Source organism: Catharus ustulatus, chromosome 1 (genome assembly GCF_009819885.2).
Source record: "Catharus ustulatus isolate bCatUst1 chromosome 1, bCatUst1.pri.v2, whole genome shotgun sequence".
Classification (NCBI taxonomy): domain Eukaryota; kingdom Metazoa; phylum Chordata; class Aves; order Passeriformes; family Turdidae; genus Catharus; species Catharus ustulatus.
This window is the reverse complement of record NC_046221.1, coordinates 52,670,475-52,698,345: the sequence shown is the minus strand read 5'-3', so window position 1 is coordinate 52,698,345 and position 27,871 is coordinate 52,670,475. Positions and strand designations below refer to the sequence as shown.

The 27,871-nt window shown below is 40.4% G+C and overlaps 1 protein-coding gene across 8 annotated transcripts in view; it reads right to left on the bottom strand.

Moving 5' to 3' along the window:
- Positions 1-27,871, bottom strand: part of EZH2 (enhancer of zeste 2 polycomb repressive complex 2 subunit) — a 60,121-nt gene that overhangs the window by 8,619 nt on the left and 23,631 nt on the right. For 7 of the 8 annotated variants that reach the window (XM_033051310.2, XM_033051287.2, XM_033051295.1 and 4 more), the window contains exons 4-15: positions 24,723-24,839; positions 23,392-23,512; positions 21,082-21,225; positions 20,432-20,534; positions 19,303-19,466; positions 11,902-11,993; positions 10,715-10,955; positions 10,122-10,291; positions 9,667-9,761; positions 3,956-3,996; positions 2,672-2,797; positions 202-380 (exon numbers count right to left, since the gene is read on the bottom strand). In XM_033051310.2, coding sequence (XP_032907201.1) covers positions 202-380; positions 2,672-2,797; positions 3,956-3,996; positions 9,667-9,761; positions 10,122-10,291; positions 10,715-10,955; positions 11,902-11,993; positions 19,303-19,466; positions 20,432-20,534; positions 21,082-21,225; positions 23,392-23,512; positions 24,723-24,839 — 1,593 coding nt within the window. The remainder of the gene's footprint in view (positions 1-201; positions 381-2,671; positions 2,798-3,955; positions 3,997-9,666; positions 9,762-10,121; positions 10,292-10,714; positions 10,956-11,901; positions 11,994-19,302; positions 19,467-20,431; positions 20,535-21,081; positions 21,226-23,391; positions 23,513-24,722; positions 24,840-27,871) is intronic. The other variant, XM_033051266.1, reaches the window with a different exon arrangement.

The window sequence follows — 27,871 nt, the reverse complement described above, 5'->3', positions numbered from 1 at the left end:
AATGTAGACAGAGCTTAATAACAGCACATTAGCAAGCTAACAAGTGACAACTCCCTTCCTTTATGCTTGGTTTGGGTTTTTTTGTTTTCTTTGCCTTCATGCGGTCAAACAGGAAAAGAAATTCCATTCTCCGGCTTGAAAATACAAGAGCACCTCAAAAATCCAGGCAATAGACATGCAGCTGTATAAATCTCGACGTACTTTTTTGGATCCTCTCTGAATGCTGCAGTTCTTGCAAGAAACATTTTTGCTGTCCCAGTGGTCAGCTGCTCCACAAGTCAGGCAGAGGTCAGGATCACATTCACGGACAGCCAGGTAACAGGGGCACTGCTTGGTGTTGCATTGTGCTTTGCAACGACACCCAGGAAAACGATTTTGGCCTACAAAGAAATGTGTGGAAGAGAAAAAGAGCAAGTATGAAAAAAGACAGTGTAAAATTAAGACTCTGCAGATAATAGCATATCAGAATATTAGTAACACAGCCATTGATATCTGCAGAGGACACTCCAAAGTACAGTAATTTCACGACTATAAGGCGCACCCTTTTGACTAAAATTTTGGTCCAAACCCGGAAGTATGCCTTATAGTCTGGTGCGCCTTATATAATGTACAAAGTTGCGACATTTGCCAACCCAGAAGAGTGAGCTGTGAGCTGAGCCGGGACCCGCAGGAGTTGCGGCCATGGGGAGAGAGCCGGGACCCGAGACTCGCCGGGAGCTGCAGCCACGGGGATGAGCCGGGACATGCCGGGAGACAGCCGGGACACAGCCAGGAGCTGCAGCAGTGGGGAGGGACCCGGACTGCTCATGGTTCGGGACTGCCGTTGTGCAGGCCTGCTCGCCCGCAGCTGGGATCTGGTGTGGTTGTCCTTCTCAGCATGTCCTCTAGTATTGGTCTGTCTCTGTAGTCTCCTGGGAACTGCTCTTCGTTTACTCAACAGGAAGATGTGCTAACGAGTATTGCCCTCAGCATCTGTAAGCACTTAATTAGCAGGATTAGGTAACAAAGGACATTTCATTCTCTAAATCTCCATGCCCAAACAATCCCGGGGGGAAGCGGGGACCCGCATTTCTGACCACAATAAACCAATCAGAGAAAAGCTTCTTGCCTACCTGTGGGTGAAGGCGTTATTGAGGGTGGTTGTTAATGGTGAGAGTGAGTTCAACATGGACCGCACCGGATCCCAGCCGTGGGCGAGCAGCCCCGAACCACAGCAGTCCCGTACTGCGGGCAGTCCGTGTCCCTCCCCACAGCTGCAGCTCCTGGCTGCGTCCCGGCTCTCTGCAGGCTGTGTCCCGGCTCTCTGCTGGCTCCCACCCGGCGGCCGCAGATAGTCTCCAGCGGCCCCGAACCGCGAGCAGTCCCGAGCCGTGCCAGCCGGTATCAGTGGCGTGCAGGAGTACCAGGGCCCGCCTGCGCACGGGGAGGGTGCCTGGGGCTGCGTTTAAAAGCTACACCAATCTCTTAAAATGTTTCCAATTTGAGCTCATGCCAGTAAACCCGCAATGGCGCAATTCCGTTACTAATTCGCTACTTTGTTGCGCGCGCCACGGATCTTTGTTGCAAAAAAAAAGTGCACCTTATATAACGTACAAAGTTGCAGAATTTGCCGACTCCCGGAGGTGCACCTTATAGTCCGGTACGCCTTATGGTCGTGAAATTACTGTACTGCAAATTCCTGCCCTGATTTGAATTACATTAATTTCACGACTATAAGGCGCACCCTTTTGACTAAAATCTTCCCCCCAAAACCGGAAGTGCGCCTTATAGTCCAGTGCGCCTTATCTGATGTACAAAGTTGCGACATTTGCCACCCCGGAAGTGCGAGCCCGCCGGCATTGGGGCGTCCCCTGAGCGGGGCGGGCCTGCCGGCATCGGGGCGCCCCCGCCGGCATCAGGGTGTCCCCGCCGGCATCAGGGCGTGCCCCGCGCGGGGCCGGCCCGCCGGCATCAGGGCGTCCCCCGCGCAGGAGGGGTGAAAGCCGCCGGAATCACAGCAGCCGCCACGCGTGGGGGGCGAAAGCCGCCAGAATCACAGCGGCCGCCATGCGGGGTGGGGCAAAAGCCACCGGAATCGGATCGGCTGCCGCGCGGGGCGGGGGGCAAGCAGCTGGAATCGGGGCAGTGGCGGCACGGGGCAAGCCTGCCGGCATTGGGTCACCCGGAGCGCCAGGGAACTCCCGGAACAGCGGGGCCCTGGGGATGCTGCACGGAGCGGCGGTGGGCATAGCCCGGCTCTGCCGGGTACAGGCAGGCCCGGGAGCCAATGGTTGCCGGGTTGAGGCTGGGCCTCGGCCAGCAAGCGCGCAGGGGGAGCTGGGGGCGGAGCCTCTCTGCAAAAAAAAAGGTGCACCTTATAGTCCGGTGCGCCTTATCTGATCTACAAAGTTGCAAAATGTGCTGGCTCCCGGGGGGGTTCGCCTTATAGTCCGGTGCGCCTTATGGTCGTGAAATTACTGTACTTTTCCTCACTTTTGGGTCTGAAGACTGCTTCTGACTCCATGCAATAGCCGATTACAAGGGCCAAATTAACAGGCTGAACAGGCTGTCACTGTTTAACACAATTTGTTGCTCCTGTAACACTGTCTGCAGTACAGACAGTCTGGTAGTACAGAGCTCGATATGAGACGGAGAGAAAAATTTATACATAACTTTTAAATGTTTTACTTACATTCTGAGCTGCACTGACAAAACTTCTCACAGAAGTTTTGAGCAATTACACATGGGCATGAGCTATCACAAGGCTGACGTGGGTGATCACATGGCTGATAGTTGTAAACATGATTCGATGACCCATCTGAATAAAAATAGCAACATTTTGAAAAGCTGAAACTTGCAAATAAACAATATACAGTTCCCTTTACCCTAAGTCATTTAACTAAGAAAGCCCAAACAGGAACAAAAAACTCAAACCCACAATGAGTGGGGTTAAAAACCCAAAAGACACAAAACCAGAACTGTAACATTAGTGAGCTGTTTTACACCATTACCTGCCTTCCTAGTTCACCTCATTCTGCCATTGCTCAGCTGCTTTGAGTATTCAGAGCTGAAAGCTGTTTATGTGGAAAACTGAGAAACGAAACTAAAAATAGTATAATTTCCTGTGTGAACATGTTTTGGAATATCACTGATATTATTCAACAGAGTAAATTTGCTTAAATGCCCAAAGCAATTTTAAATGTGGAACAACAGTCAACTTTCAAACAGGTAACACTGGCAATCTAATCCCATTATTATTACTATTACTATTATTATTATTATTATACCACTGTGCTTTCTCAGGTCAATTTTCCAGTACAGACAATGCTGAAGTCTTCTAGGAAAGAAAGGAACTACCAAAGACAAGTCTTGACCCATAGAGCAGCTAGGAGAATTTGGTGCTATATAAATTATATTTGCTATTAATACTCCTGAGCTTTTTTGGGTTTGCGTGAATTTGTAAATTTGTAAAAATGCTCAAGTTAGCAATCAGCAACAAAAAAAGGAGAGAGACAAACTGATTAATTATTTATATTGCTAGAAGTCTCAACCATTTTCAAGAACTTTTCAGAGAACTATTTCTAAATTAAGCTGGCTAACAAAAAAAAAAAAAAAAAAAAAAAAGGGCACTTTTTACTGCAGCTCCTATTCTTAATACCATTTTTACCTGTGTTTCAATGAGGCCATGCTGGAAAGACTGCAAAGTCAGTCTCCTTTCCTTTTTATGGAATTACACAGAGCTCTTCCAGCTATTTAAACCAAAGAGTACCTTTTGTCCCTATAACATGTGTAGGGAGAGTTTATGTTTTTAATTTTCATTCTCCTAAAATTTCTAGCTCCCCACAGAATATATATAATGGCCTAACATGAAAAATAAAAATAAACAACCAGTCCCCCCCACAAACAAACAAAACCAAAAATAGCAATAGTAGAATCTTAAAAGTTCAGGACATAAATTGAATGGAAAGATGCTAACCCTTTTTCAGCTGTATCTTTCTGCAATGAGCAGCCCACAACCTGCAAAAACACAAAACAAACAAGAAGGTTGACAGGAACTCCTCCTGCAGTGGGCTGGGAAAGGCAGCTGCATCTTTCACCCACACTTGATTTAAGATGGGAAACTTTCTGGAGACATGAACACCTACTAATTGCACATAAGTCAAAGGGCTGCAGCAGAACCACCCAATCCCAGTCTCTTAGGCTTGATAAGATCAGAACTCTGCAGGGCTGCTCCCCCCACTCCCCACACCATTCCTTTAGTCCCAGGATTGTACAGATGAGCAGTCCCCACCCAGCCTAGAGATGCTTAAATTCAGGTGGCCTTGAAGGAAACCATGCCAAGAGCAGACTGCTGTAACTGCTTCTGGTAGACAGGAGCAGCAGTGAAGCAAGGATGTGAAGTTGCAGATCTGGAGGGTCATGCCCAAATAAGGGGATAGAAATGAGACAGTTGTTTGCTTCACAGGACTTCACCCCAGCATTACTCCAGTGGTCACCTACAGATCACAGTCAGGTCCTACCTACGCTTCACCTGAGAAGCTCCAAGTACTTGATAGGAGACACTGTCTGCCTGGCACAGCCACAGTTATGGAACCTCAGTATTCCTTCTTACTGGACATTTTTCCCCAGTTGTCCTGGCTGGTTGGTACTGCACTGAGCCTTTCCCCTTCTTCTTTAAAGTCTACCCTCCTTTTTCTTACGTCCTTATAGTTTTCCTTCAGTGTCCCCTTTCTCAGGTAGCTCAGCTAAGCACACCCTTTGCCAGAAGTGGTGTTTTTGTTGTGTGGTAGATTTTATTGTTTGGGTTTGTTGCTTTGCAATGTTTTTTTTTTTTAAGAATAGCATGCTTTTGATTAGCATAACATAACTCACTATACTTGAAAGTTCTTGCAAGTTACATTTATCCCTTTATTTTGTATCCGTTTCAGATTGCAAGCTCTTTGGCCAGGGATGTCAGCTATTCCATAAACAGCGTGTCAGATAACAATCAAGCAAAAACACCTGTCTGGACCTTTAGTACCAAAAGGAAAACCAGATTTTTAATTTCAGTAGCCTTAAAATCAAAGGAGAAATCAGTTGTTTATTTTCTTCAATTCTATGCATTTTAGTTACCACTTGTATATCAGTGAACACACATAACAAAAAAAAACTAGATCAAGGATTTTCAAAGTTTATACTTCCTGGGCTTCCTTAGTATATCATGTAACAACATAAGACAGTATGGGAGAAGCCTCATTTCTTGGCCAAATAATACATTGCCAGCTGCATTGCGCAACCTCACTTCCTCTGTAGATTTACTGAGCTGCCCAAAACACTCATGAACACAGATACTAAAAGATCCCCAGCACAGAATACCTACAAAAGCTATTCTGCCTTTCAGTGAGTGCAATGGTCCTCAGAAGTTTGCACTCTGAAAAAATATCTCCCACTGTAACTACTTCAATAGGACTTTTTAGCTGCTACTTCTTTCATAAAAGCATAGCAGCTTTTACTTCAACCAAAGGGTGTGCAGTGCCCTCCAACAGCTTCAGCTAAATAAGATTTTCTACAAAATTGCCATTCTAAAGCATTACTATGTGATTTAATTCAACAACCAACTTTCTTACAAGCACTGAAGGAGCTAGAAACACACAATGGCAGATTTGTCCAAGTAACTATGGCTGAGGGGAAGGAAGCCCAGCATCACAGAGTACTGTAAAAAATAGATGACATTCCTATTAAGAGTGATTCACTCTAGAAGAAAAGGCCACCAACATATATTTATGAATTACGAGACATTGACTCGGCAAGAAGATACTTCCCATATACTTGAAAGGAGTGCAATTTTTACTTAAAGTACTCTAATGCACACCATACTACTTTCTTTCTTGTCTACCTGATATTTGGAAAACGTAACATACCATATTTTTGAACAAGTCTTTCACAGAAACTTGTCTGTCACCCCAAAAAATAAGAACTTACTAGCACAGCAAACCCTTAAAAGCATTCTGTGGCCAAACTTTTTAAAATACTCTTTCATTAGCAATTAGCAGCTTTACTTTTTCTCCTAAGGTAAGCACTATCCTAATACTTTAAATGTACACAAATGTGCATGCACATCAACAAAGCACTAATAGTAACAAGACAAAGCAGAAAGAAAGCTACAGGTGGCAGTCACAACAGGAAAGGCATCCATCTGTGCTGTCCCTCTTCTGGAGGGACAGGTGTCACAGAAGAGAGAGGGGGACTGGAGACACACAGAGGCAGCACAAACTGTGGGCAATGACACAAGACAACAGGAAGCAGGCTGACAATACTGACCAACTCAACAGGAGTTTTGACTGGCACAATGCAATAGTATATTCACTGCCTTGTAACTTCCAAAGACTGCCACAAAGCCCTGCAAGTTCCCCTGGTTAGTGCAAAGCTGGAGCCTGAGCAAGCACCATGATAAGGCAGAGTATCATTTTCATATCTGCCCTATAAAAATTTGACATCTCAAATAGAAACAAAAGGCAGGACCTGGTCCCATGCAGCAGGAAGACAAGGCAAGGAAAAGACAAAGTTGAGAAAGCACTCACAACTTGAAGCTTCATTTTAAAAAGTCAACTGGAAACTCTGGCAGGTTTCCAAGTAAGCCAGTGGATTTGTACATCTGGTTAATGACATCTGCAGGAGAACCAGCTTAGAGAACAAGTGTTTCCAGAAGCATCATGACAGAAGCTGTCAAAGATACTGTTCTTCTCTCCTAACAACCTACTAGACTTTGCCAGTGGTTTTAGGCAGCAGCAGTGTCAGTTAAGCTGGCACTAAAAAGACTCTTTGGAAGAAGCTGCTCCAGCATTTCTTGCTTTGCACAGGGATAGTCTGCTATCAGAAAGACCACCAAAAATTCAAAACACGTGCCAATTAGGTCAAATATGTAGTTGAGTCTTTGCAGTGTTTGATTTTCTGGCATCACTCAAAGACTTTGGTCCCCCAGATCAACTTATCCACAGCCTTCCCCCACTCCAAGACTCAGCCTTCTAGCCAGGTAGCACATAAGAATATTGGTGCCAATGCCTCAGCTGCATCTTTTTGCCTGATAACAGTGAAAATTTAAATCCCTACAGAAAGGCATCCTGAACTCTGGGCAGAACTACATAAGCTATCCAAACACATGCAGTGAACATCAGTCCAGCAGAAGGTAAGTAAGAGGAGGAAAATGAGAAAATGGAGGAAAAGAAATTTCAAATACAATTATTAAGTAGCTTCTGAATAGGGGATCAGGGAGAAGAGGAAAACCAAAATAATAAAGCAGCTTTACATGGCCTTAAAACCAGTACCAATATAAAGGAAGGAATATTGATTAGTTGACAGCAAATTCAACTCCGCTCCCAGCAATAGAAGAAAAATATACACATGAAAGAATGAACAGTACTGAAGTACACTCTCCCTCCAGCATACACCCCTGCTTTTCAGAATTATTATTTCGTTCAGACTTTTCACTGGCTTCTATGCAAAGTACTCACTTCTCATCAAAGTAGAGTTTTCTCAATATAACAGATTAATCTGATACATAGGCCAGGCTCTGACACTTACTAGTTCTCCAATAAGCAACTATATTAGAAGTCTTCTTCTCCCACTGATCAGCCTTGTCATGGCTATTTTAACAAAAATTACACAGGGAGGAGGGAGACAAGACATTTCATTATCCAAGACGGGTGCAGTCTTGCCAGCTAGTTGCTCAGTATGCCCCTTTGACACCAAGATGACATGGGAAATAGGCAAAGTCTTGCAAGTAAGGACTTTATCTGCTCTCAGATCAGTTACAAGAGGACAGCGAAAGTAGCCTTTTGCTTCTGCTTTTCTCTCTGGTGATGCTGCTTTAGCTCAAAGCCACACGCACATGCGGAAAATATGCAGACAGGTAAGAGTCCTGCAATGGAAAAGGGCAAAAGGAAAGGAAGGGCCTTCCTGGCTCTAGGACTGGATTCACTTTAATACTGAGTAAACTCAACTAAAAGAAAGGTAAGAAACAGAGAAAGATTTATAGATGGCTGTGCCAATCCTTGTTGTGGGACATCTTCAGAGTGCTCAAGTTACAGCAGGATGTAGGCAGGCTAAACTGCTTTCCTTTTTAAAAAGGCTACTGCCATAGAAGAACGGAGACAGCATGATTGCCACATATTCTGGGAAATGAAATTTGTAAAATTATCTCCTTCCTTCAATGAGAGTTTAAAGAATTAAAGGCCATTTCAAAATTAAATAGCTACCATCAAAGTTTTTATATTGGCAAGTAATTAAAACAGAGTCAAGAAACCTCATGCAGTGGAGTGTTATTTCATTTACTTGGGGAAAAAACTCCTAAATTAAAAAAAGTCTGAGAACTCCTCCAAAACAATATCAGCAATCATACAATCCATTTCAGTTGCAAACATATGTTTGAGTCTTTTAGTTGCTCTTTTTAAAGGGATGGAGTGGCACCATTTTTACAGCAACTTGTGTGAATCTGACAGCAAACTAATTCTCAGCTGCTTATTCCAAACTTGCACCATGGCTAATAAGCTAAATTTAAACAGCCAAACCCACCAAATGCCCGAACACTTGAAAACTGTTCCAAGAGCATTAAAATCAATAGCTTTTGCTGAGAACAAAATCTTTTGCAGATGCTCATTCAATCTTTACCCAGCTCACATTGCCTGCCTCTATGCTAAAAAGCAGAAATATTCTACTCCACATCAACAGGATCTTTGAACCAGTTCAGGAATTTCACTAGATCTGGAAATAATAAGTAGACAGGTTAAGACAGAAGCAAGAAGAATTGATGGGAGAAGAACTAGAAGGACAAACGTGAGGGTAAATAAGGAAAGTTAAAGGGAGAAAAAAGAAATTATATGGGGGAAAAAAGGTCTACTTATTGCTTGATAAAGAAATGTTTTTGCAAATTTTCAGTTAGCTTTTTATCTGCTATGTTCTTATCTTGCAGAATATAAATAATCAATGCAGAGCTTAATTTTCCAAGCCTCAGAATTCTCAAAGAAAAATGCATTTCACTGAGAGACAGTGGCCACCAAGCTTTGTAATTTCAACAGAAATTGTGTCAAATGATCTTTGTGGCTCCAGAAAACTGTGATTATGTTCTTCATTGTAGCTTCAAATAATAACTTGTTAACCTGGTTATTTAGTTGTTGTTCTAGGTGCTAATGAAACTGGGATGCTACAAAGGAATAGTCTCTTCAAAAGAAAAAGAAGGCAATCCTACTAGCTTGCTATCTGAAGTTTGTTAGAATACACTTCATCATAAAGAAAAAAAAGTTTTAATTTTGAAATACCATATAATCATTACCGAGTCCTATTGAAATGCTTCTAAATCTAACATTGATTGCTGTAAAAATCATTGTATCACACCATCCTGAACGTTGCAAAAAGCTGCATAGGTGATTTCTAATCTAAACAGAATTTTGACCACGTGCATCAATACACCTACAAGAACCTGGCTGTTAAAGAGCTTAAAAAGAAAGGAAAGGGAAAGAAGAGGAAGGTTATACTTGCCAAGGCAGTAAGACATTTGTCTGACACTAAAACACCCTTTTGTTTTATTGCTGCAACTTTTGGTTTTGGAAGCAAAATAAGAGCAGCACAGCTTTTCCTCCAAAACACTTTCTGTTCTGATCCCCTGTATCTCCAATTTACTGTTATGCTAAGGGTATTTAGTAACAGATTTACCTGTGTTTCCTTTTCTTCTTTCTGGGAGGAGTATCAACATCTTCAGCAGGGACTGGTGCAATAATACTAGATTCCTTTACTCTAAACTCATACACCTAACAAGAGATACCATAACACATCCACGATAAATCTCTCACTAGTACAAAGTTGCTCATATTCTAAGTCAGTATGATTTCCTCCAACCAACAACTTACAGATTACATCCAGTCATAGTCACTTTTCAATACATTTAAAGTTGATTATTTTTGTCATTTAAGAACTGATACTCTAATTTAAACTTCCTGTAAATTTAATTTAAAAACAGTTTTAAAACTAACTTTTAGGTATTTGTGGCATGAATTATGAACCATAGCATTCTTGGGAAAACCAAGAAAATTAATTACTTTTCCCTTTTAGTAATCAATACTTTAGCTTTAAAAGTAAATCACTATGACACTTAGAAAGTAGCTTCTTACCTGTCTGCATGTTTTGGTCCCAATCAGTCTGGCAATTGCACAGAAGTTGTCATAGTAAGTGCCAATAAGAACTCTAAACATTGAGGCTTCTGCACCACTCCATTCCACGTTCTCTGGAGGCTCAATATTTGGCTTCATCTTTATTGGTGTTTGACACCTAGAATTTGCTTCTGTAATAAATAATCAAGAGTAAGGCTACATTTCAAAATTTACATTGGCCTTCACAATGTCAAATCATTAACAGCAGTTAAAAAATATCCCAGGCTTTTTGTTGTTGTTTCCTAAGTGCCAGAAAAAACAAGCACTTTTCACATGCCTCTTACAGAAGCTAACAGTAGCAACTCAAATTACATTACCTACACATAAATTGAGACAATAAGGACATTCTCTTACAGTTTGATTAAGGTCATATTATTATCCTGTCTTTTCACTCAGTTCCATACATTCCAAACACATATTTTCTAGGATTGCACGGTTCAAATTGTTTTGGTTTTTTGTTGGTTTTGTTACATTGATTTTTTTGTAGTTTGGGTTTTGTTTCATCCTCTCAAGGACTGCAGTTCATTGAAAGAAGCAGCACTGACCAGCCTTACCAGAGGAACTGGATGTTTCATCTTTCTTTTCTTCTTCCTCTTTGTCGTTGTTTTCCCCACCAGTTTCAGTGCCAGCCTCACGATCGCTGTCCGTGTCCTTAGACTCCAGAACGTTTATGGTGGGCGTGCTGGGCCTGCTGGTGTTGTTCGGGAGCCGCCCCCTCCGGCGGCCGCCGGGGCGCTTCGGCGGTGTCTTTATGCGCTCCGCGGTCAGGGCAGCTGCAAACTCCTTGGCACCTTCCTGAACACAAAACATCAGAATTTACAGCAAAATTGAGAAGTGTTTTCACTTGCGATCAGGGCTTATTGGGAAAGCACCTACTTGCATACTGAGTAACTTCCCATTGTTCTACAAAATAATCACATGCACCAAAATTCTAGTTAAAGGCACTCCAACCATGAACACAAGTACTTTTGATGTTACCATGAAAAAAATGTACACTTACAAAGTACTTATGTCAGTATTTCAGTTCACCTTTTACTTTGGCTGCCAAGCAAAAAACAATTCAGTAGTAAATTTCTGTTTTCCCAGATGACAGAAAAAAAAATTAGAATTTCCCACAGAAAACACCCACAAAAATACAAGAACTCTTCTTGTAAATGGTACTTAAACAATATGTTCTCCATTTTCTAAAATTCAAGGAGTGACAACTTATTTTCAAGTTGAAAGAGGTATGAAATAGTGTAGCAAGTTTTTGGATCGGAAAATCGCAGTTTCCCATCCTATAAAATTTAGGGGAATTATGAGAAAGATTTGAAATTATATTACTAAAGATTTCACTTTATTAATTTCCATCCTATTGCTTCTAAAGAGCACAAGTCCCAAATGGAATCAGCCTTTGTCAAACTAAAAAACCTTAGTAATTTTTAGCTGTGATATAATTTACAAGCGAGTGAAGTTTGCAGTTCCTTGACTAGATTGGACAGAATAGCAGCAACACCAGTATTAGGGGATAGTAATATTTCTTTCCTACAAATATCTCAGGCTACATCTACAAGTATTCCTACTTAAGATGATTGGAAGTTAAATTTTTGGTCTTGCAGCAGCTGAAAGTAACATATTTAACTGCAAATGACCCGCAATCAGATGCACTATCCTAGATCCAGCACGTCGTTAGATTAAGTATCCCACTAGACTGCAGCCAGCACTATCACTTGGTGAATTGTGACATACAAAATTATCTTACCAAATGTTGATAACAGTGAGGTCCACAAGGCTTATTATCTAATGCTGTTTCTGTATTCTTTCGCTTGTAAGTATTGGGAGTTGCATGGAATGCTGTTGAATCAAAACATCATATTTTTAAGTTTTCATATAAAAATGTATTAAATACGTAATCAAACTGGATCCCAAACATAATGTTACCAAGACTTTACTAAAACCAGCATAAAAATACTAACAAATGGAAAAGCCCCACCACAAACATAAAACAAACCTCATGTAGCAACATATGCCTTACCATTTAAATATACAGAGACAGCACACAGGTAAGTTTCACATATCATGAAATGGTTTGGGTTGGATGGGACCTTAAAAATCATCCAGATTCAACCCTCTCTGCTATGGGCAGGGACACATTCCACTAGACCAGGCTGATTAAATCCCGTCTAGTCTGGCCTTGAACACTGTCAGAGATGAGGCAGCCACAGCTTCTCTGGGCAACCAGTTCCAGTGTATCACTTCCCTTACAGTGAAAAATATCTTCCTTACATCAAATGTAAACATATCTTCTTCCAGTAGAAAGCCATTACACCCATTTACATCAGCAAAGACAACCATCACATTTGTTTCAAGTATCAAGGAAGATTTGGTGGATCACCCTTTTCAACAAAAGAACAGACTTGACTTTGTTGTCATGTTAAACAGAATTGTTATGGGCTTCTCCTATTAGTGATCATCTCTTCAATGTGTAAGATTCAGTTGTTAAATTTCTATCTTGTCAAAAAATCCAACCCCATGCATGCTTTGGAAAGGCAATAGAACCCACTTTACATTTTCATCAGTGAGAAGGACACATAAGCATTTTGCTCTTAGTTTATCAGCACTCCAGCTAAGCTGACAGGATATAAGAACTCATTTCCTATACCCCAGCTTCAGGGTAAAAATAAGTTAGCATTGCACAGTCACTCTGGATAAGTGAGCCAAGTCTGTACCTTGCAGAGAAGTGTCTGGTCTTGTATGTGAGAGACTCTGTATAGCTCTTGTAAAGGTGCAGAACGGTGACTCAGAATGGAGCAGAACTGGACATGTTACACATGCAACATCAGCACCTTGATAACAGGAGGACAGTTTCCTACCAATTCTCTTTGCCAGAGCCAGCTCTCCTCCTAGGTAATCCCTATCTCCCCAGCAGGATGTTTTCAGGGAGACTGATTTTTCATGGTTTTGCTGGAAGTCTTGGGAACTCCTCTGTATCCCTCACAGAGCTCTTCTGAAGCCTGGAAAACCTGCCACTAGACTCTAACCAAAACTCATTCATTCATACTTCCACATTAGGGGCTTTTTGAGATACTATCATTAGTTTTCTGCAATATCTTTTTAAAAACAACTCATCTGTGCTCAAGGAAAAATTACTTTTTTTTTAGAGAGAGAGAGATAGATATCAATGAATACTTTTTCCCTCTAAATATGTTAACAGTGGCATACAGAACTGCAAGGAATAAAAACAAAGAATGGACTGAAATTTAAAAAAGAAGAGACTACTCAGTGCTAACTGTTTTCTAATGCTCCATGAAGGCCCAGAAAAGATGCTCAACTTAAAATGTGCAATTTCCCAGCTAAGCAGAAATACTTATGCTGCAGTTTTAGAACAGCTGCAGTTGGGCAACTGTAGCTTAGAGTGAAGGTTATAAAAATTCAGTGAATGCTATAAAAATTCAGTGAATAAAAAGTGCTAAATGCTCAAAATAAAAGAAGAAATCCCTCCCCTCTTACCCATATTAATCTATAAAAGCTGTTCCATACCAACACCTCAGACATCTTCATTAAGCCATTTCCTATTAATCTCATTTCCAGATCATGCGAGGATTCTCTCCCTATGTCCACTATGCTTTAAAGACTCAGCTTTTCAAATGCAGTTCCTTCCCTGTTAAACCATGTGGGCAAAGCCCACATCTTTCCAGACAAGGCTTTTAAAAGTAAATTTTATTTCAGTGGTCTGGTTTGCAGCATAGCTCTGCAAACACTTGCTTTAGCACCAGTGAAGAGGATGACCAGTTCCATCTTAAACTATCACTTCATGTTTCCCTCCCATAAAAGAGGGTGAGTTGAAAAATCAAATAATAAATTCTATAATATTGTGCCTGTATTAATGATAGCAGCACATGGGAATCCCCAAGGAAAGCAAGGTACTTTTTCCAAGGTTTTCTCAAAATGGTATAAACAATATAAAAGCTACACATTACACTAAGTAAACGTTACATCCCTTTCTCCAGACAAATCTATTTTAGAATTCTGGAAATACAAAAAAGCATCTAATTTGCTATATATTGGCATACAGATACGTAAAAATTATTTACAAGTATAGGAATGCAATTTATGCATATTGTTGCCATTAGTGCTCTTTCTTCCCCCATATTCCAGTTAAAAGCTTTCATTGCTATACCATTTTTCGTGTTTCACGTATCATTCAAGTGTTCATATATTCTGCAGGTAAAATATGTTACACTTTGTTACCATAAGAAAGAAACCATGCAATTTAATGCCAAGTTATTCCACCTTTTTCCATCTTTTCAGAAACGATGAAATGATGGGAGCCCTTTGCCAAAAACTCCCATGTTTTTCAACACTGCATCTTTAAATTTGCACAGTATACCATTTCATTCAGGGATTTTTTTTCCACTTAACTGTTTTACCTTCTCTTCATACCACAAGGAAAAAAAACTTCAGCAATGCAAAATAACAGTAAAACATTTGCAAGCCATGATTTATACCAGACTGCTGCAATGTACAGAAGTCAAACCTATTCCTTTTACATTTCACTTGTAGATGCAATCACTTCTCTCACAAATTCATTTGTGCAAGGCACTAAAATGAGTATTTTTTTAAACTGTTTTCCTTTAGAAGATTAAGAAATACTTATCTTGTAATATAATGAAACAAGCCAACCTTTGCTATTTTTAAATCTGTGAGACCTCAAAAATAGGTTACACCTGGTACTTAAAATTAGAATCATATCTTGTGTTCAACTATTTTAAAAAGACCCAACATGGTAAAGACAACTACAGTCAAAATCTACCACCTCTATTGTGAGGAGATTCTTTTGGGAGGCTTATTATAAAGAAAGCACCCAGGACAAGAATAAAACTCTTTGTATAGCTGTATTACAATTTTTTTAAATATCAGTAGGAATCTTTTTTTTTTTTTTAAATAAAAATCACCAAAAACTGTAGAATTTCCTAAACACCTGAAGTCTGTACTTCTTTGATGATTTCCTTAAGAGAAATCATTCTAAAATGGCATCATTAAGCATGTTTTCTGTCTTTAAGATTATCTGTATCACATCCCCAATGGGCTCAACTCTCACTTTCAATAATGTGAAAGTACACAGGCAACAATTTAGCCTGAAATGTACATTTGCTTCACAGTCAATCTATTTGGGAAATTCTCCCTACCTGATATTTTTCCTTCTTCTAAATTCTTTGTTAGTCCAGACATTTAGGCATAATTCCTTGCTGTCAGCAAATGAAGTCGGTACACAAGTTTTTTCAGTTATGCCATCACCTGCACATAAAGGGATTGCCAGGTCGTCAAGGGGACTTGACATGTTAAAAATCTAATGATAACTTTTCTTATATTCAACTCAAATGTTCTAGAACAAAAATTGGAAACTCCACATAATAAGGCTAATCTTAACAAAAATGGAATTTAAAAGGGGAAATACTAAAAGCAAAACCAGACCTAATCGAATTCCTGTATTTTTTAAATTCTCTATGCCTTCTCTAGAGATTTACATCTTTCAAAATACAAATCTGAACACTGCAGCCCACCATATTACCAAAGTAATTCATCAACAATGTCATCTGCAGCAGCAAGGACATCATCCCACAGCACTTGGCAAGTGCATGAAACAGAACATAGAGGCAACTGTCAAAATGTAATAAAAGTTATATTGTTAAATTCTTGCAGAAACACTGAAAATTGCTACTGCAGCCTTCCAATAACCAAAGCAGTTTGTTGGGGATTTTTTTCTTTTTTGATGAATTATTTATTCCCAGCAATGAGCCTGGTTAATTTTGACAAATAGTCGTTAGATTTCACAGAAAACAAAGAGGTCAACCAACTGACTCTCTTGGTTTTTAACAAAAAATTTCTGTGCTTTAGACAGAAACGCAGACAGACAGACACATAGAAAGAAAAAAAATTCTCTTTCCTTGGTGTAACTACAGACAAAAGCAATGCATCCAAAGCAGTGAGCAGTCATTGCTGCAGTGGAATTTGGGTATGTTTTCATGGAATAGCAACTGAAGCATCAGTTTATTCAGAATCCAGTGTTAAACCCACACAACAAACATCAAGAGATCTCTTTGCAGTGATTCTGTATTAAATACATTATTATCAGTGACAAGGAATGTGCTGCATAGGTTGTCACAAAGAGCACTGTCATAACTGGTAATTTCACCCTTCATCTGACACAAAGGTACATCTTGAATGCCTCCACAGGGAGAGTGCTCCCTCTTTCTGTCATGGCCCTGAAATCCTGAAGGGATGATTTAAAGTTTGGGCACTTTTAAATACGAGGCACAGTTTAAACAAAGCCTTAAAGCTACACAAATTTGGAAAGAACACCATCTTGCTTAAGGGACACATCAAAAATCACTAGCAACAAGAACTTAGGCAATCTTTCAGTATAAACACTTTGTCTTCCATCTCAAGATTATGAACACAGAGAAAGGAGGCACAGTACTTTTGACTTAAAGGATGCTGCTGGTTTAAGAACTGAGGTCCTTCAAGCAGTAGCATGGCTCTGGACATTCTCACTAGCTGAACCTGGCACCCAAGAAAATGACATAAAGTTCAAGACTGTGAACCCACTCTTCAGAGTATGTAAATAAAAGTCTCTCAGAACTAGTGCCTCAAAACTGTGGTCTGGTAAGGTAGCAGGTACCCAACGTAGTCAGCAAAACCTTTCAGTTCTACTTCTATCAGACTGCAAAAATGACCACGAAAGGCAAATCTACACAGACCAATAAAATAGAGTCATGAAATATATGTGTGTTTTAGAGGAGTCACCATCTCCACTTAAAAACTGCTAGAAGTTCAAAATTATTGAGAAAAATGCCTAAAATCACTGCAGCAGAAATACATGAAGGCTTCAGAGATGCCACTAGAGTAAGAGTGCTCTCACCATGTCCAGACTTAAGAATCAAAATCGGCACCCAATCTCTCTGCTAGACTATTGAGAGTGTCAAGAACTCCTAAAACCCCTGCCAGAAAAACGGCTTGTCAAGAATCAGCAAATAGCCTCACTTCCTTGTCCTACAAGACTAGGATTGCACACAGCACTACTTGGAATGAGTGTCCAGTCACTCCACAAGACCATTGAACACATTATGTTGAAGCTGGCTAGTCAAAGTAGCAGCCTACTCAAGAAACTTACTGTTCTTAAATGTTATGCAGAAATAACAGCTTCCTTTTATTTTTTATTTTGTATTTTTTAGGAAGGCCTATCAACAGAATATAAGGAGAAAGTGAAACTAACAGACCTAACTCCAAAATGCTCAAGTACTAAAGGAACTGGGAACATTAAAAGCTTCCCCTCTCCCCACCATCTCAGAACAACTTCAATTCCTCCTCAAACTGAAAGACAACCAAAGGATATGGAAAAGCAGCAGCTCTGTGCAAAGCCTTCAGTGTGGAGTACAAATACAGGTAGATTACGTATGTGTTGGATGAGGAGCCGCTGACAACGCACAAGGATTCCCAAATGAACATGCATGCACACTCACAGTGAAACATGCAAATGAACAGCTAAGTCAAAAGCAAAAATTAATTTGGTACAGAAGGCATTACAGTATGCTGCTACAAGTTGAAACCACTTTATATTTTACTGTTAGTTTTCCCTTTACATTTAACTCTCTGTTCAGAATAATTGTCTCAAGTAGCACTTTAGAATCTCTTCACACTTTGCAAGTGAAAGCCAATATCATTGGCCCAAAACAATGGAACAACATGAAAGCAGTTCAGAGGAAAGGACATCACAATTTCTAAAACTTACAGTAAATTCACAAATACAAGCCGCACTGAGTATAAGCCGCATCGCCGGGTGTTGGTAAACATTTTGTTTTTTGTCCATAAATAAGCCGCACCCGAGTATAAGCCGCTCTGTGTTCGCAGCGAGGACTCGCGAGCAACAAAGTTGCCAAATAGTAACAGAACCGTAGCAGGGCAGGGTTAACTGGCTCGGGCCGGGCCATGAGGGTTCAGGGCTGCCGACAGGGCTGGGTGGCCCAGCTCGGCGCTGCTGCTCGGCGGCGGGGGGGGCACAGAGCCCGCCGGCACCCGTGGTGGCGATGGGAGCCGGGGATGTAGCCTGCCTGCTCCTGCGGCGGCGGCACACCGGACGGGAGCCCCCCGAGCTGTGGGGCCAAACGGAGAGAGTCCCTGCTTCCCCCGAGCCACGGGGCCAAGCAGGAGAGAGCCCCTGCTTCCCCCGAGCCGCGGGGCCAGCAGGGGAGAGCTGCCCCACCTTCCCCCGAGCTGCAGGGCCAAGCAGGAGAGAGCCCCTGCCTCCTCTGAGCCGTGGGGCCAGCCGGAGAGAGCTGCCCGTCTTCCCCCGAGCCATGGGGCCAGCAGAAGAGAGCTGCCCCGCCTTCCCCACCCCCTGTGCTGCCTGCACAGAGCAGCTCCACCCGCCGCACAACAAAGTAACCAGTTTGTAACAACCGCGTAAATGCAGGGTTTTACTGGCAGGAGCTCGACTTTGCAGTTTGTACTGACTTGGTTTGCACTCCCAGGGTTGAAAATGTCAAAAAATTATTCACATATTGGCCGCACCTGAATATTAGCCGCATTCCCGGTATGGGAGCAAAATTTTGGTCAAAACAGTGCGGTTTGTATCCGTGAAATTACTGTAACTCTCTGAAACAATTCTTCAAATAACCAAGTACAACTAATGTGGCTAGAAAGTAACACAGTAGAATAAGAGAAAACTGCTCATGAGTGTTCATTCTCCCTACTGGAAAATGAAGCAAGTCTGATGAATAACCAGGACTTTTTATGGAAAAATACATCCCATTCTCCAGGCACAAAACACAAACAATAGTAGAAAATAATGTCATTTTCTTGCAGACTATATAAAAAGAGAAGTGATGTTACAGACCGGTCCAAGTCAGGAATTCTATACAAAGTCCTAAATGTAAAAAGGATAACAAATTACCCACATGGGTGCATTCTTTTTTCTGAGGTACACTTTTCACTCCAAAATAATGTCATCATGTATTAGTTGTTTTCACAAACTTTAGAGATATTCCTACTTTTATTTTTTCTTCTTTTTCCTTCCTTCTGCATTGGATCTTACGGTACTTTTAAGTCTTGTGACTTACCAAAAAAAGTAAGATATATACAAGCACACTTTAATTGTACTTACGATGTAAGAAGCAATCGTATTTAAAACAGCGTCTACAGAAGAGTGTGTGAAAAGAGTGCAGGCTTTGCTCCCTCTGAACAGATTTAGCATTTGGTCCATCTATATTCGGTGTACACTCAGGAGGAAGAGCTCCAGGAAGCTGCTGCTCAGTGAGTTCTTTGTATCTTTAAAGGAAAATAATATATTATTTATTAAGTATAATTTTTTAAATTACAGTAATTTCACGACCATAAGGCACACCGGACTATAAGGCGCAACCCCCGGGAGTCGGCAAAATTCGCAACTTTGTAGATCATATAAGGCGCACTGGACTATAAGGCGCACTTTTTTTTGCGGTGAGGATCCGCCCCCAGCTCCCCCCGCGTGGTTGCTGGCTGAGGCGCCGCCTCCACCCGGCAGCCATGGGCCCCTGGGCCCTCCTGGACCCGGGAAGGGCAGCGCCGCGGGCACCCTGGCCCACCTTCACTCAGCAGCCTGGACCCGGGAGGGGCGGTGCCGCAGGCCCCCGGGCCCGCCTCCACCCAGCTACCGCAGCACTGCCAGCTCCCCCCATGGCTCACGGCTCACAATTCCAGGGGGGCAAATGTCACAACTTTGTACACCCTATAAGGCACACCGGAGTATAAGGCACACTTCCGGGTTCGGGGGAAAATTTTAGTCAAAAGGGTGCGCCTTATAGCCGTGAAATTACTGTAAGCTGTTTTTTTATTCCAGTACCACTCTGCATTTTCAATACCAACTTTAAAAAAAAACCCTAAGAAATATGTGCCAGCTAAAAGGGCCAATCTGTTAGAGACAGGACAAATTATTAATTCCATACTCATTAATATGAATTGACTAGGAAATAAGACATTTGTTTTCAAGACCATTAAGACCTCACCACTCATATCTAATAACTAACAACATGTCTAACAACAATAATATCTAACGACACTTCTGTATTGTTTGACTTCGGGGAAAGAGCCAAATCTCTTTCAGAGTCACATGCATTAGTCACACAAATACCAAAGAGCTAGCTGCAAGGGGGACCATTCCTAATCAACAAATATTTAATGAAGCACATATTTCACAGAGAAATCTTTGTTTCATAAAGCAACACAGCAATATAACTTAAGTAATACGTTCTTACTTCTCTTTCAATTCTTCTGCTGTACCCTTGTCTGGAAACATTGAGGAAATGGCTTCAAATATCTTGTCAGAAGGAAATCTCCGAGGTGGGTGGGTTTCTTTCTCTGTCAAAAAAATTTGAAAGCAAAAAATTTGAAAAAATAAAAAAATATATATTTCTGCTCCTTTACTACCTCGAGAAGGTGTTCCGAGAAAGAATGAGTTCACCAAGATTCTAATGAAAAAAAGACTTTTATTTCTAAATCGCTTACAATTTCAACCATGTTAAGTGATCTTTCCTGATAAGAAAAATCTACTAGTAAAATTCCAAGAAACCATTATTTCACCAGTAGATGGAGACAGAAATTCAGAACTCTGCCTGCTTTAGAATAATGATACATCATTTTCTGAGGAATACCAAAGTGTTTATTAGACAGAAACCTGATTTTTGGTGCATTTGACTGCCTCAGTGTGCCAATGAATAAAAATCAGCAAAAGTGCCTTTCATGGTGTTCTCAATACAAATCTTGAATTAAATGACAAAGGAAATTATTAAAATTATGCTACTTTAGACCTGAAAACTATCACATAGGAAGAGGGTTTGAACAAATTTATTGAGCGGTTAAACAACAGGTTTTAAGTTTAATTTTTAGAGTCTGCAGATAGACATACCCATCCTGTTACCTTCCCGATCTTTCTGCTTGTCATCTCTTTCATCTGGATTGTCATCTCCATCATCATCATCTTCATCATCACTATATTGACCAAGAGCATTGACCAACTCAACAAATATTTCATCATTGATAAATCCACATTCTGAAATCCAGCAAAATTGTAAGTCAATAAAAAAGCATATGGTATATATGAGGTATTTTTAATCCTCCCTACACTTTAAATTAGGGCAAATGTTTTCCTTTATGGAAAGTAATTCTGTAGTTTTCCTTCTTAAATTGCAGTGTATGAACCAATACAAGTTAAAAATGCTCATTATTCATTTCTTAGACTGACAACTGAGAAGGGAAGAAGAAAAATTCCAATAATTTTTTTCCAATTCCCCATGCTACATACGCATATAAATCTCTGTTCTTGTAAGATAAAAAGTATTACCAAGTGCATTGTTTTAGAGATTTTATGCCAGAATCCCAGTTCCAACATGGTTGGCTTAAACCAGTCTGGAAATGCATGCTAACAGTCCATAAACTCATCTATAAATCTCCAGACACATTTTTGGATGATAGTTCCTTAGCATCCACTTCACACAATAGACCCCACTGGCCGAGTGATAAAAAAATATACAGTTATATACAAAAAATTCAAGAGAATATTGAAAGATACAGTGTTGCACATATCTGTTTGTTAGATTATATTCTGTTGTGACATTCAGATGGCAGAACTGACTGAACAATAAGGCATTTCTGCACAAAGGAAATATCATAGTGCTGACAGAGACTATTTAAAAAACAAAAAACATGAACTGTGTGGGAACTGTGGTGCTTATTACCATCCCTTTGAACCTGGACTGGGTTTGGATGTCAAAATAACTTGACAGAAAGCAATAGTTTTATTACTATGCAGACAATGAAAACACCACTCAGATGTTTTAAAGAGTCTTAACATACACACACAGGTTAGTACAAATTATCTCCCAAAGTGCAATTACAGAGCTAGTTTAGAATTCTTACTCTTACACAGGCATGCCTCTGGATTACAGATTCTCACAGTATTTACATGTAATTACAGTTACACAATACTAGTTATTGGGAGACTTTGAAAAAATCTTTCTACTTCTAATATATTTTATATATTATGGAGAACCCATAGTAATAGTAATTGCCATCATAAATTTGCATCTCAAGATGCTCCAACAGGATTAATTTTAAAGCTAAACTCCTTCAACAATAAATTAAATCAATAATAGAAGACATCTAGTAACAATGTCATCATTCTGACAAAACCAGTTTTCTGACAGGGAAATCAGCAATCAGTAAATGTGTAAAAATATCCAAAGGCAAAGCCCATGAAACATTCCATGTTTCTTACGAAATGCAAAGGCACCACTTATACTGAGGACATTAACAAGTCTAGTGTAGGGTTGAGTAGCATTTATTATTGAATCACAGGCTTAACCCTCATGAAAGGTACATGGTGAACTCAAAAAATGTGTTTCTCTTTCTCAGACATTTCAGCATTAACAGGAATATGATTAATTTTAGGAAGCTATTCTCTGAGTGAAGGGGTGGAGTGTGTGGGTAATATTTCTGTGAAGGGGGAATCACAGCAGTCAAGAGAAACTCCTGCAACTGTGAAGGTGAGGCTTGTACAAGCCAGTTCTGAGGATGAAGGGAGGGAACACAGAGCACGTGAAAGGTCTGCACTTCATGGAGACTTTAGCAAAGTCAGAAACCAATTATACTGCAGGTAGTCCACTTTCACACAGAAGAACAGGTAAATTACACCTTAGAATAAATATATATAATACTTCTGTACCAACAGAAGGATACAACTTTGCTCTATAAGCTGATTTACAGAGAGAGGGTTTTTAAATAGCTAGCAAGTTCATTTAAGAAAGGAAGGGGAAAAAAACCCACAAACCTACAAGAGGTTATTCTGTTGAATCACTTTTGCAAATGTTGTCATTATCAGAGTTTTTCATAATCCTCCTGCCACTTTCTGCTAGGCAGGACACACACATTACATCATATTCCAAAGCTCTGAGCACAAAATTAAATACCAAGAATCACTGTATGATATAAGGAAAAAGTTAATGTGCTTAATTTCTCCACACTACTGCTTAAAACTTTGCAGCCAAATGAAAATGCAGAACAATACATTTAACTATGCAAGCCTGTTATACCCCATGTTTACACAATGTAGAGGTTGTACAGATACTACTGTAACAATCACACATTGGGTCTTAAGCAATACTACAACAATAATTTATATAGAAAGAAATTATTAGTATACCTGAGTGTTTGGGCTCACCTCTGTCTCCATGCACTTTCCCATCATAGTTCTTGATCAGTTCCTCAATAAAGGTACCATCCTGGTCAAGCACTTCATCTCCCATATATGGAATGTTATGTAAAACAGTTTCATCCTCTACCTAGGAGCAACAGATAATCAAACAATTTTAAATTGTGGTGTCAAATGACCATTTCTGCATTGTTTTTCACTATCTACAGGAGTCTGCCTATAACAGTAAATTAATCAGCTTCACTGCTTTAGCACATTTACCATTAACTAGAAATACAAAACAAAACCCTCAATGACTTTTAGCGATTTTTTGCACTCTTGGTGGCTAGCTCAAAATACTGACACTAGCTCCTAATCTTAAGGTTAGCAGAGTGTTTCTACAAAGTCTCTAATACAGAAACTCCTTAATTTACCTGGTTTTGGGAAGCTTGCATTTGGTAATTCATTCGTCCCCCCTTGGTTTGCTCTCACAGTAATGTAGGAAACCACAATGAGAACCACCCTTTCATTGTTTGGCCAGAGATAAGAAAATATGTTACAAAAAGCTAGTGTCAAGTTAAGGTTGTCTAAAGAGCAAACAGAGAAACAAGCCTGACAATTCAATCTGAACTCCACTGTCCCTAGTTTTTGACTGAAGATAGACTAAATGCATTACTACTCCCATGTTTTATTGATAGAATTTATGGACCTTGATACCCAGCTGCATCTTCCGATACTACAAAAGAACTTTCTATTGCTAAAAAAATAAATAGTCAGCAAAAGGTCATATACAAAAAGATGTGACACAAAGATTTGCAAAGCTAAGCTTTTCAAAGTCAAATATGTACATCAGAAATCTAATGCTATGGCTTCTGCACACAGTGAAGCTAATCTGAAAAAAAAGGGCATGCTCAGATATGAGAATGACCATTACGTGAGAAGAGTATTCCAGGATTTAGTTCCCTTTATTCCACAAGAACTACTGTTCTGTTACAGATATGTTGGTTGATTGCCTTACATTAAAGCATTCATAACTTTCAGAAAACATGTCCCACTACTTTAACCAGACACTTTCAAATAAAACTACGTTTGTTAACAGCCACAGAAGGCAATAGGTCACCTGAATTAAACAAACTTTACTGCAAGATTTCGGAAATACTTAGGTACATTGAGAACAGAGATTCTGTTTTCAAAGTTGCCTTTTTATTTATTTTATCTGGGGGAGCTTATTTCTCATTATTACTACCCTATTACCAATACCTAGAGTAGTAATTGGCAATAGGTTTTTGCAGAGATACTTCTAAAATTAACACCTCCCTTTTGTCCATACCATTCTACTCCCTACACTTGTTTAAACATACCATAAAATTCTGTTGAAGGGGAGACCAAGAATACATTATAGGCACAGAAGCAACAGCATTGAGCGTCTTCAGTGGGATGACTTGTTTTGGAAAATCAATGTCACTGGTAACAGAGCACTGAAATAAGAAGTTGAAGTTACACTTACATAGCAACATCAGGAAAAAAACCAAACAAAAATAAATCACAAAACACTCTACAATGTACAAAATTCAAACAGTTTCTCAAAATTATCCATATCAATCTTTGAAAAATGCATCAGTTTCTTAAGGTATAACAGGAAAAATAGTTTCAGCAAGAGAAAAGGACCTCAAGAATTATTTCTACGTCAATACCTTTGCTAATAGATCATGATGGGGTATTTCCACTTACTATTGAGAGGTTGTGATGGTATTTTACTCAGACTATTCAACCTACAATAAAAATTAGGTTTAGTATCTCAAAACAGATCTAGTACCTGTTGCTGTTGCTACACTGATGTTAGCATATTTACTCAGACTATCTGAGAGGCAAGTGAATTCCCCTGGCTTCAGATCAATACACTGCAGAAATCATGCATTATTTATGTTATAAAAATAAAAAAATTTTTACTTTAATGTCAGCAACACCTTATATAAATAAAAACTCCATATGCCTTTTTAATTCCTGCCTTGTTTTCAAATTATTGTCTATCCTACCCTCAAGCCTTTTATTATGCTCACTGCTTGCAAAGGAAAAATGAAAATTATCTCTTAATATGTAACTCTGGATACATCAATGAATTGTTCAGTTACAGGACTCTTGTTTTGGATATTCAGAGATTCATGTAGCCTCCAAAGGATAAACAACCCATAGAAATACAGACAACAGTTAGGTTATTATTGCATCTAATAATCAACAGTTAACAAACACAGATCAATTTTTCTCAAATACTTGGACTGCAGTATGAAGAACTCTGGGGAAAAAAGTTACAAGCAAAAGCAGACAGGAACACACAAAGCTAGGGGAAGTACAATAGAGAACAGTTGGATGTAGGTAAAACAAAGTTTAAAACATCTATCATAGCTACCTGAAAGGAAAAAAAGAAGTAAAGACAAAACATCTTTCTCCTTTTCAGAAGGGAAAGATGAACAGATCTTCACATTTCTAAAGAAATACACAAAGTAATGTAACAAACAATATACAGAGACAGTACCCCAGCAGAATGACACAAGCCAGATTTATTTATTTTCTTTTAAATCTGCAGCAAATGAAATTAGATTCCTGCTGTGCTATATTAATATTCTAGACACTGTCCTATGCTACCATTTCATTCCCATTTCAGGTTAATGTTTAATTTTCTAGCTAACAGCCACCTAGCATGTCTTTCATGTATTTTTAAAGCGAAATACAACAGTATAAGAATTAATTACTTTTATCTTTGGAACTACAAGTCTCAGCTGACAAATGGGCTATGTCAAAGTTACTCAGTGTTTGGTACCAGGCCTCAGTGATGCTGATTGGTTGTTCTGGTATGGAACTCAGGTTAATGTCTGGTAGGTCTGTACAGGGAATGTTAAGGTCTCCAATTGATGCTGACTGTCACCAGCAATGCCCTGCCCTCTTCACCAAACATAGGAAGGTTCTCACACAACCTTTCTATTTCTAGCTAGGGTTTTACGCAACTCTGAAGAAATTCAGCATATTGAGAAAAGATTTTAAAGTACAGTAATTTCACGACTATAAGGCACACCTTAAAGCCTAAAATTTTGATCGAAACCCAGAAGTGCACTTTATAATCCAGTGCACCTTATATAGGGACAAAGTTCAGAAATTTGCCAACAACCCGGAAGTGCGAGCTGTGAGCCAAGCAGCGAGCCAAGCTGCGCAGCCCGGTGGGGCTCAGCGGGGATCACACAGCCCTGCGCGGCTCGGTGGGGCCCCGCGCAGCTTGCCGTGGCTCACATGATTCTGTTACTTATTGATTACTTTGTTGCGCGTGGATCCTCGCTGCAAAAAAAAAGTGCGCCTTATAATCCGGTGTGCCTTATATATGGAAAAAGTTTGGAAATTTGCCAACACCTGGAAGTGTGCCTTATAATACGGTGTGCCTTATAGTTGTGCAATTACTGTAATCTTTTAAAGTCCCCACAATTTATTTATCTCACTTCTCTCACTATAAATTACAGCAACCATAAATCAAGCATTAGAGCTCTGATTCATGAGACAGAGACTGGATTAAATGTAGTAATTAGTGTGCTCTATCAATACAGGCAGGAAATTAACAATTAATATAGAATAAAGAATATAAAAATAAAGAATAGTGAACATCACACTAGAAACAAAAAAGAAAGAGGAACAATCTTCTACTAACAAAAAAAAAAGTGAAAACTGGATGTGCACCTGTGTCAATTATTATCAATTCTGATCCCACACAATATCTATAGAGCTGTACATGAGTACAGTAATTTCACGATTGTAAGCCACACCACTTTGACTAAAATTTTGATCCCACTTCGGAAATGCGGCTTACACTCAGAAGTGGCTAATATATGAAAAAAATTCTGAAATTCCCAAACCCGGAAGTGGAAGCCGAGGTGCCGAGCCGAGCCCCTGCCAGTAAAAACCCGGGATTGCGCGACTGTTACAAATTGGTTACTCTGTTGCGTGGTGGGTGGAGACGGGCTCTGTGCTGGCAGCACAGGGTGGGAGGCAGAGGTTGCCTCCTACCAGCCCTGCGGTCCAGTGGGGAGGCAGGGGGACTATGTGCCCGCCTCCCACCTGTGCCGCAGGAGCGGGCAGGGGGCTCCGTGCCCACCTGCCGCGGGAGGGGTGCTCTGTGCCCATCTGCCATAGGAGCAGGTGTGCGGGGCTCCGTCCCTGCCTGCCACCGCGGGGCAGTGCCGGGCTGGGGCAAGCAAGCCCGGCGGCAGCAGCAGCGCTGAGTGGCCCCGAGCTGGGCCTTCTGGCCCCATCGGCAGCCCCGAGCGGGCCGAGCCTGCCTGGCCCCGAGTCGAGCCAGTAAACCCCTCGATCCTGCGATTCTGTTACTAACTGGCAACTTTCTTGCACACGGGTCCTCGCTGCGAACAACAGAGTGGCTTATAATCAGGTGTGGCTTATATACGGACAAAGACCTAAACATTGCCAACACCTAGAGGTGGAGCTTATAATCAGGTGCGGCTTGTAATTG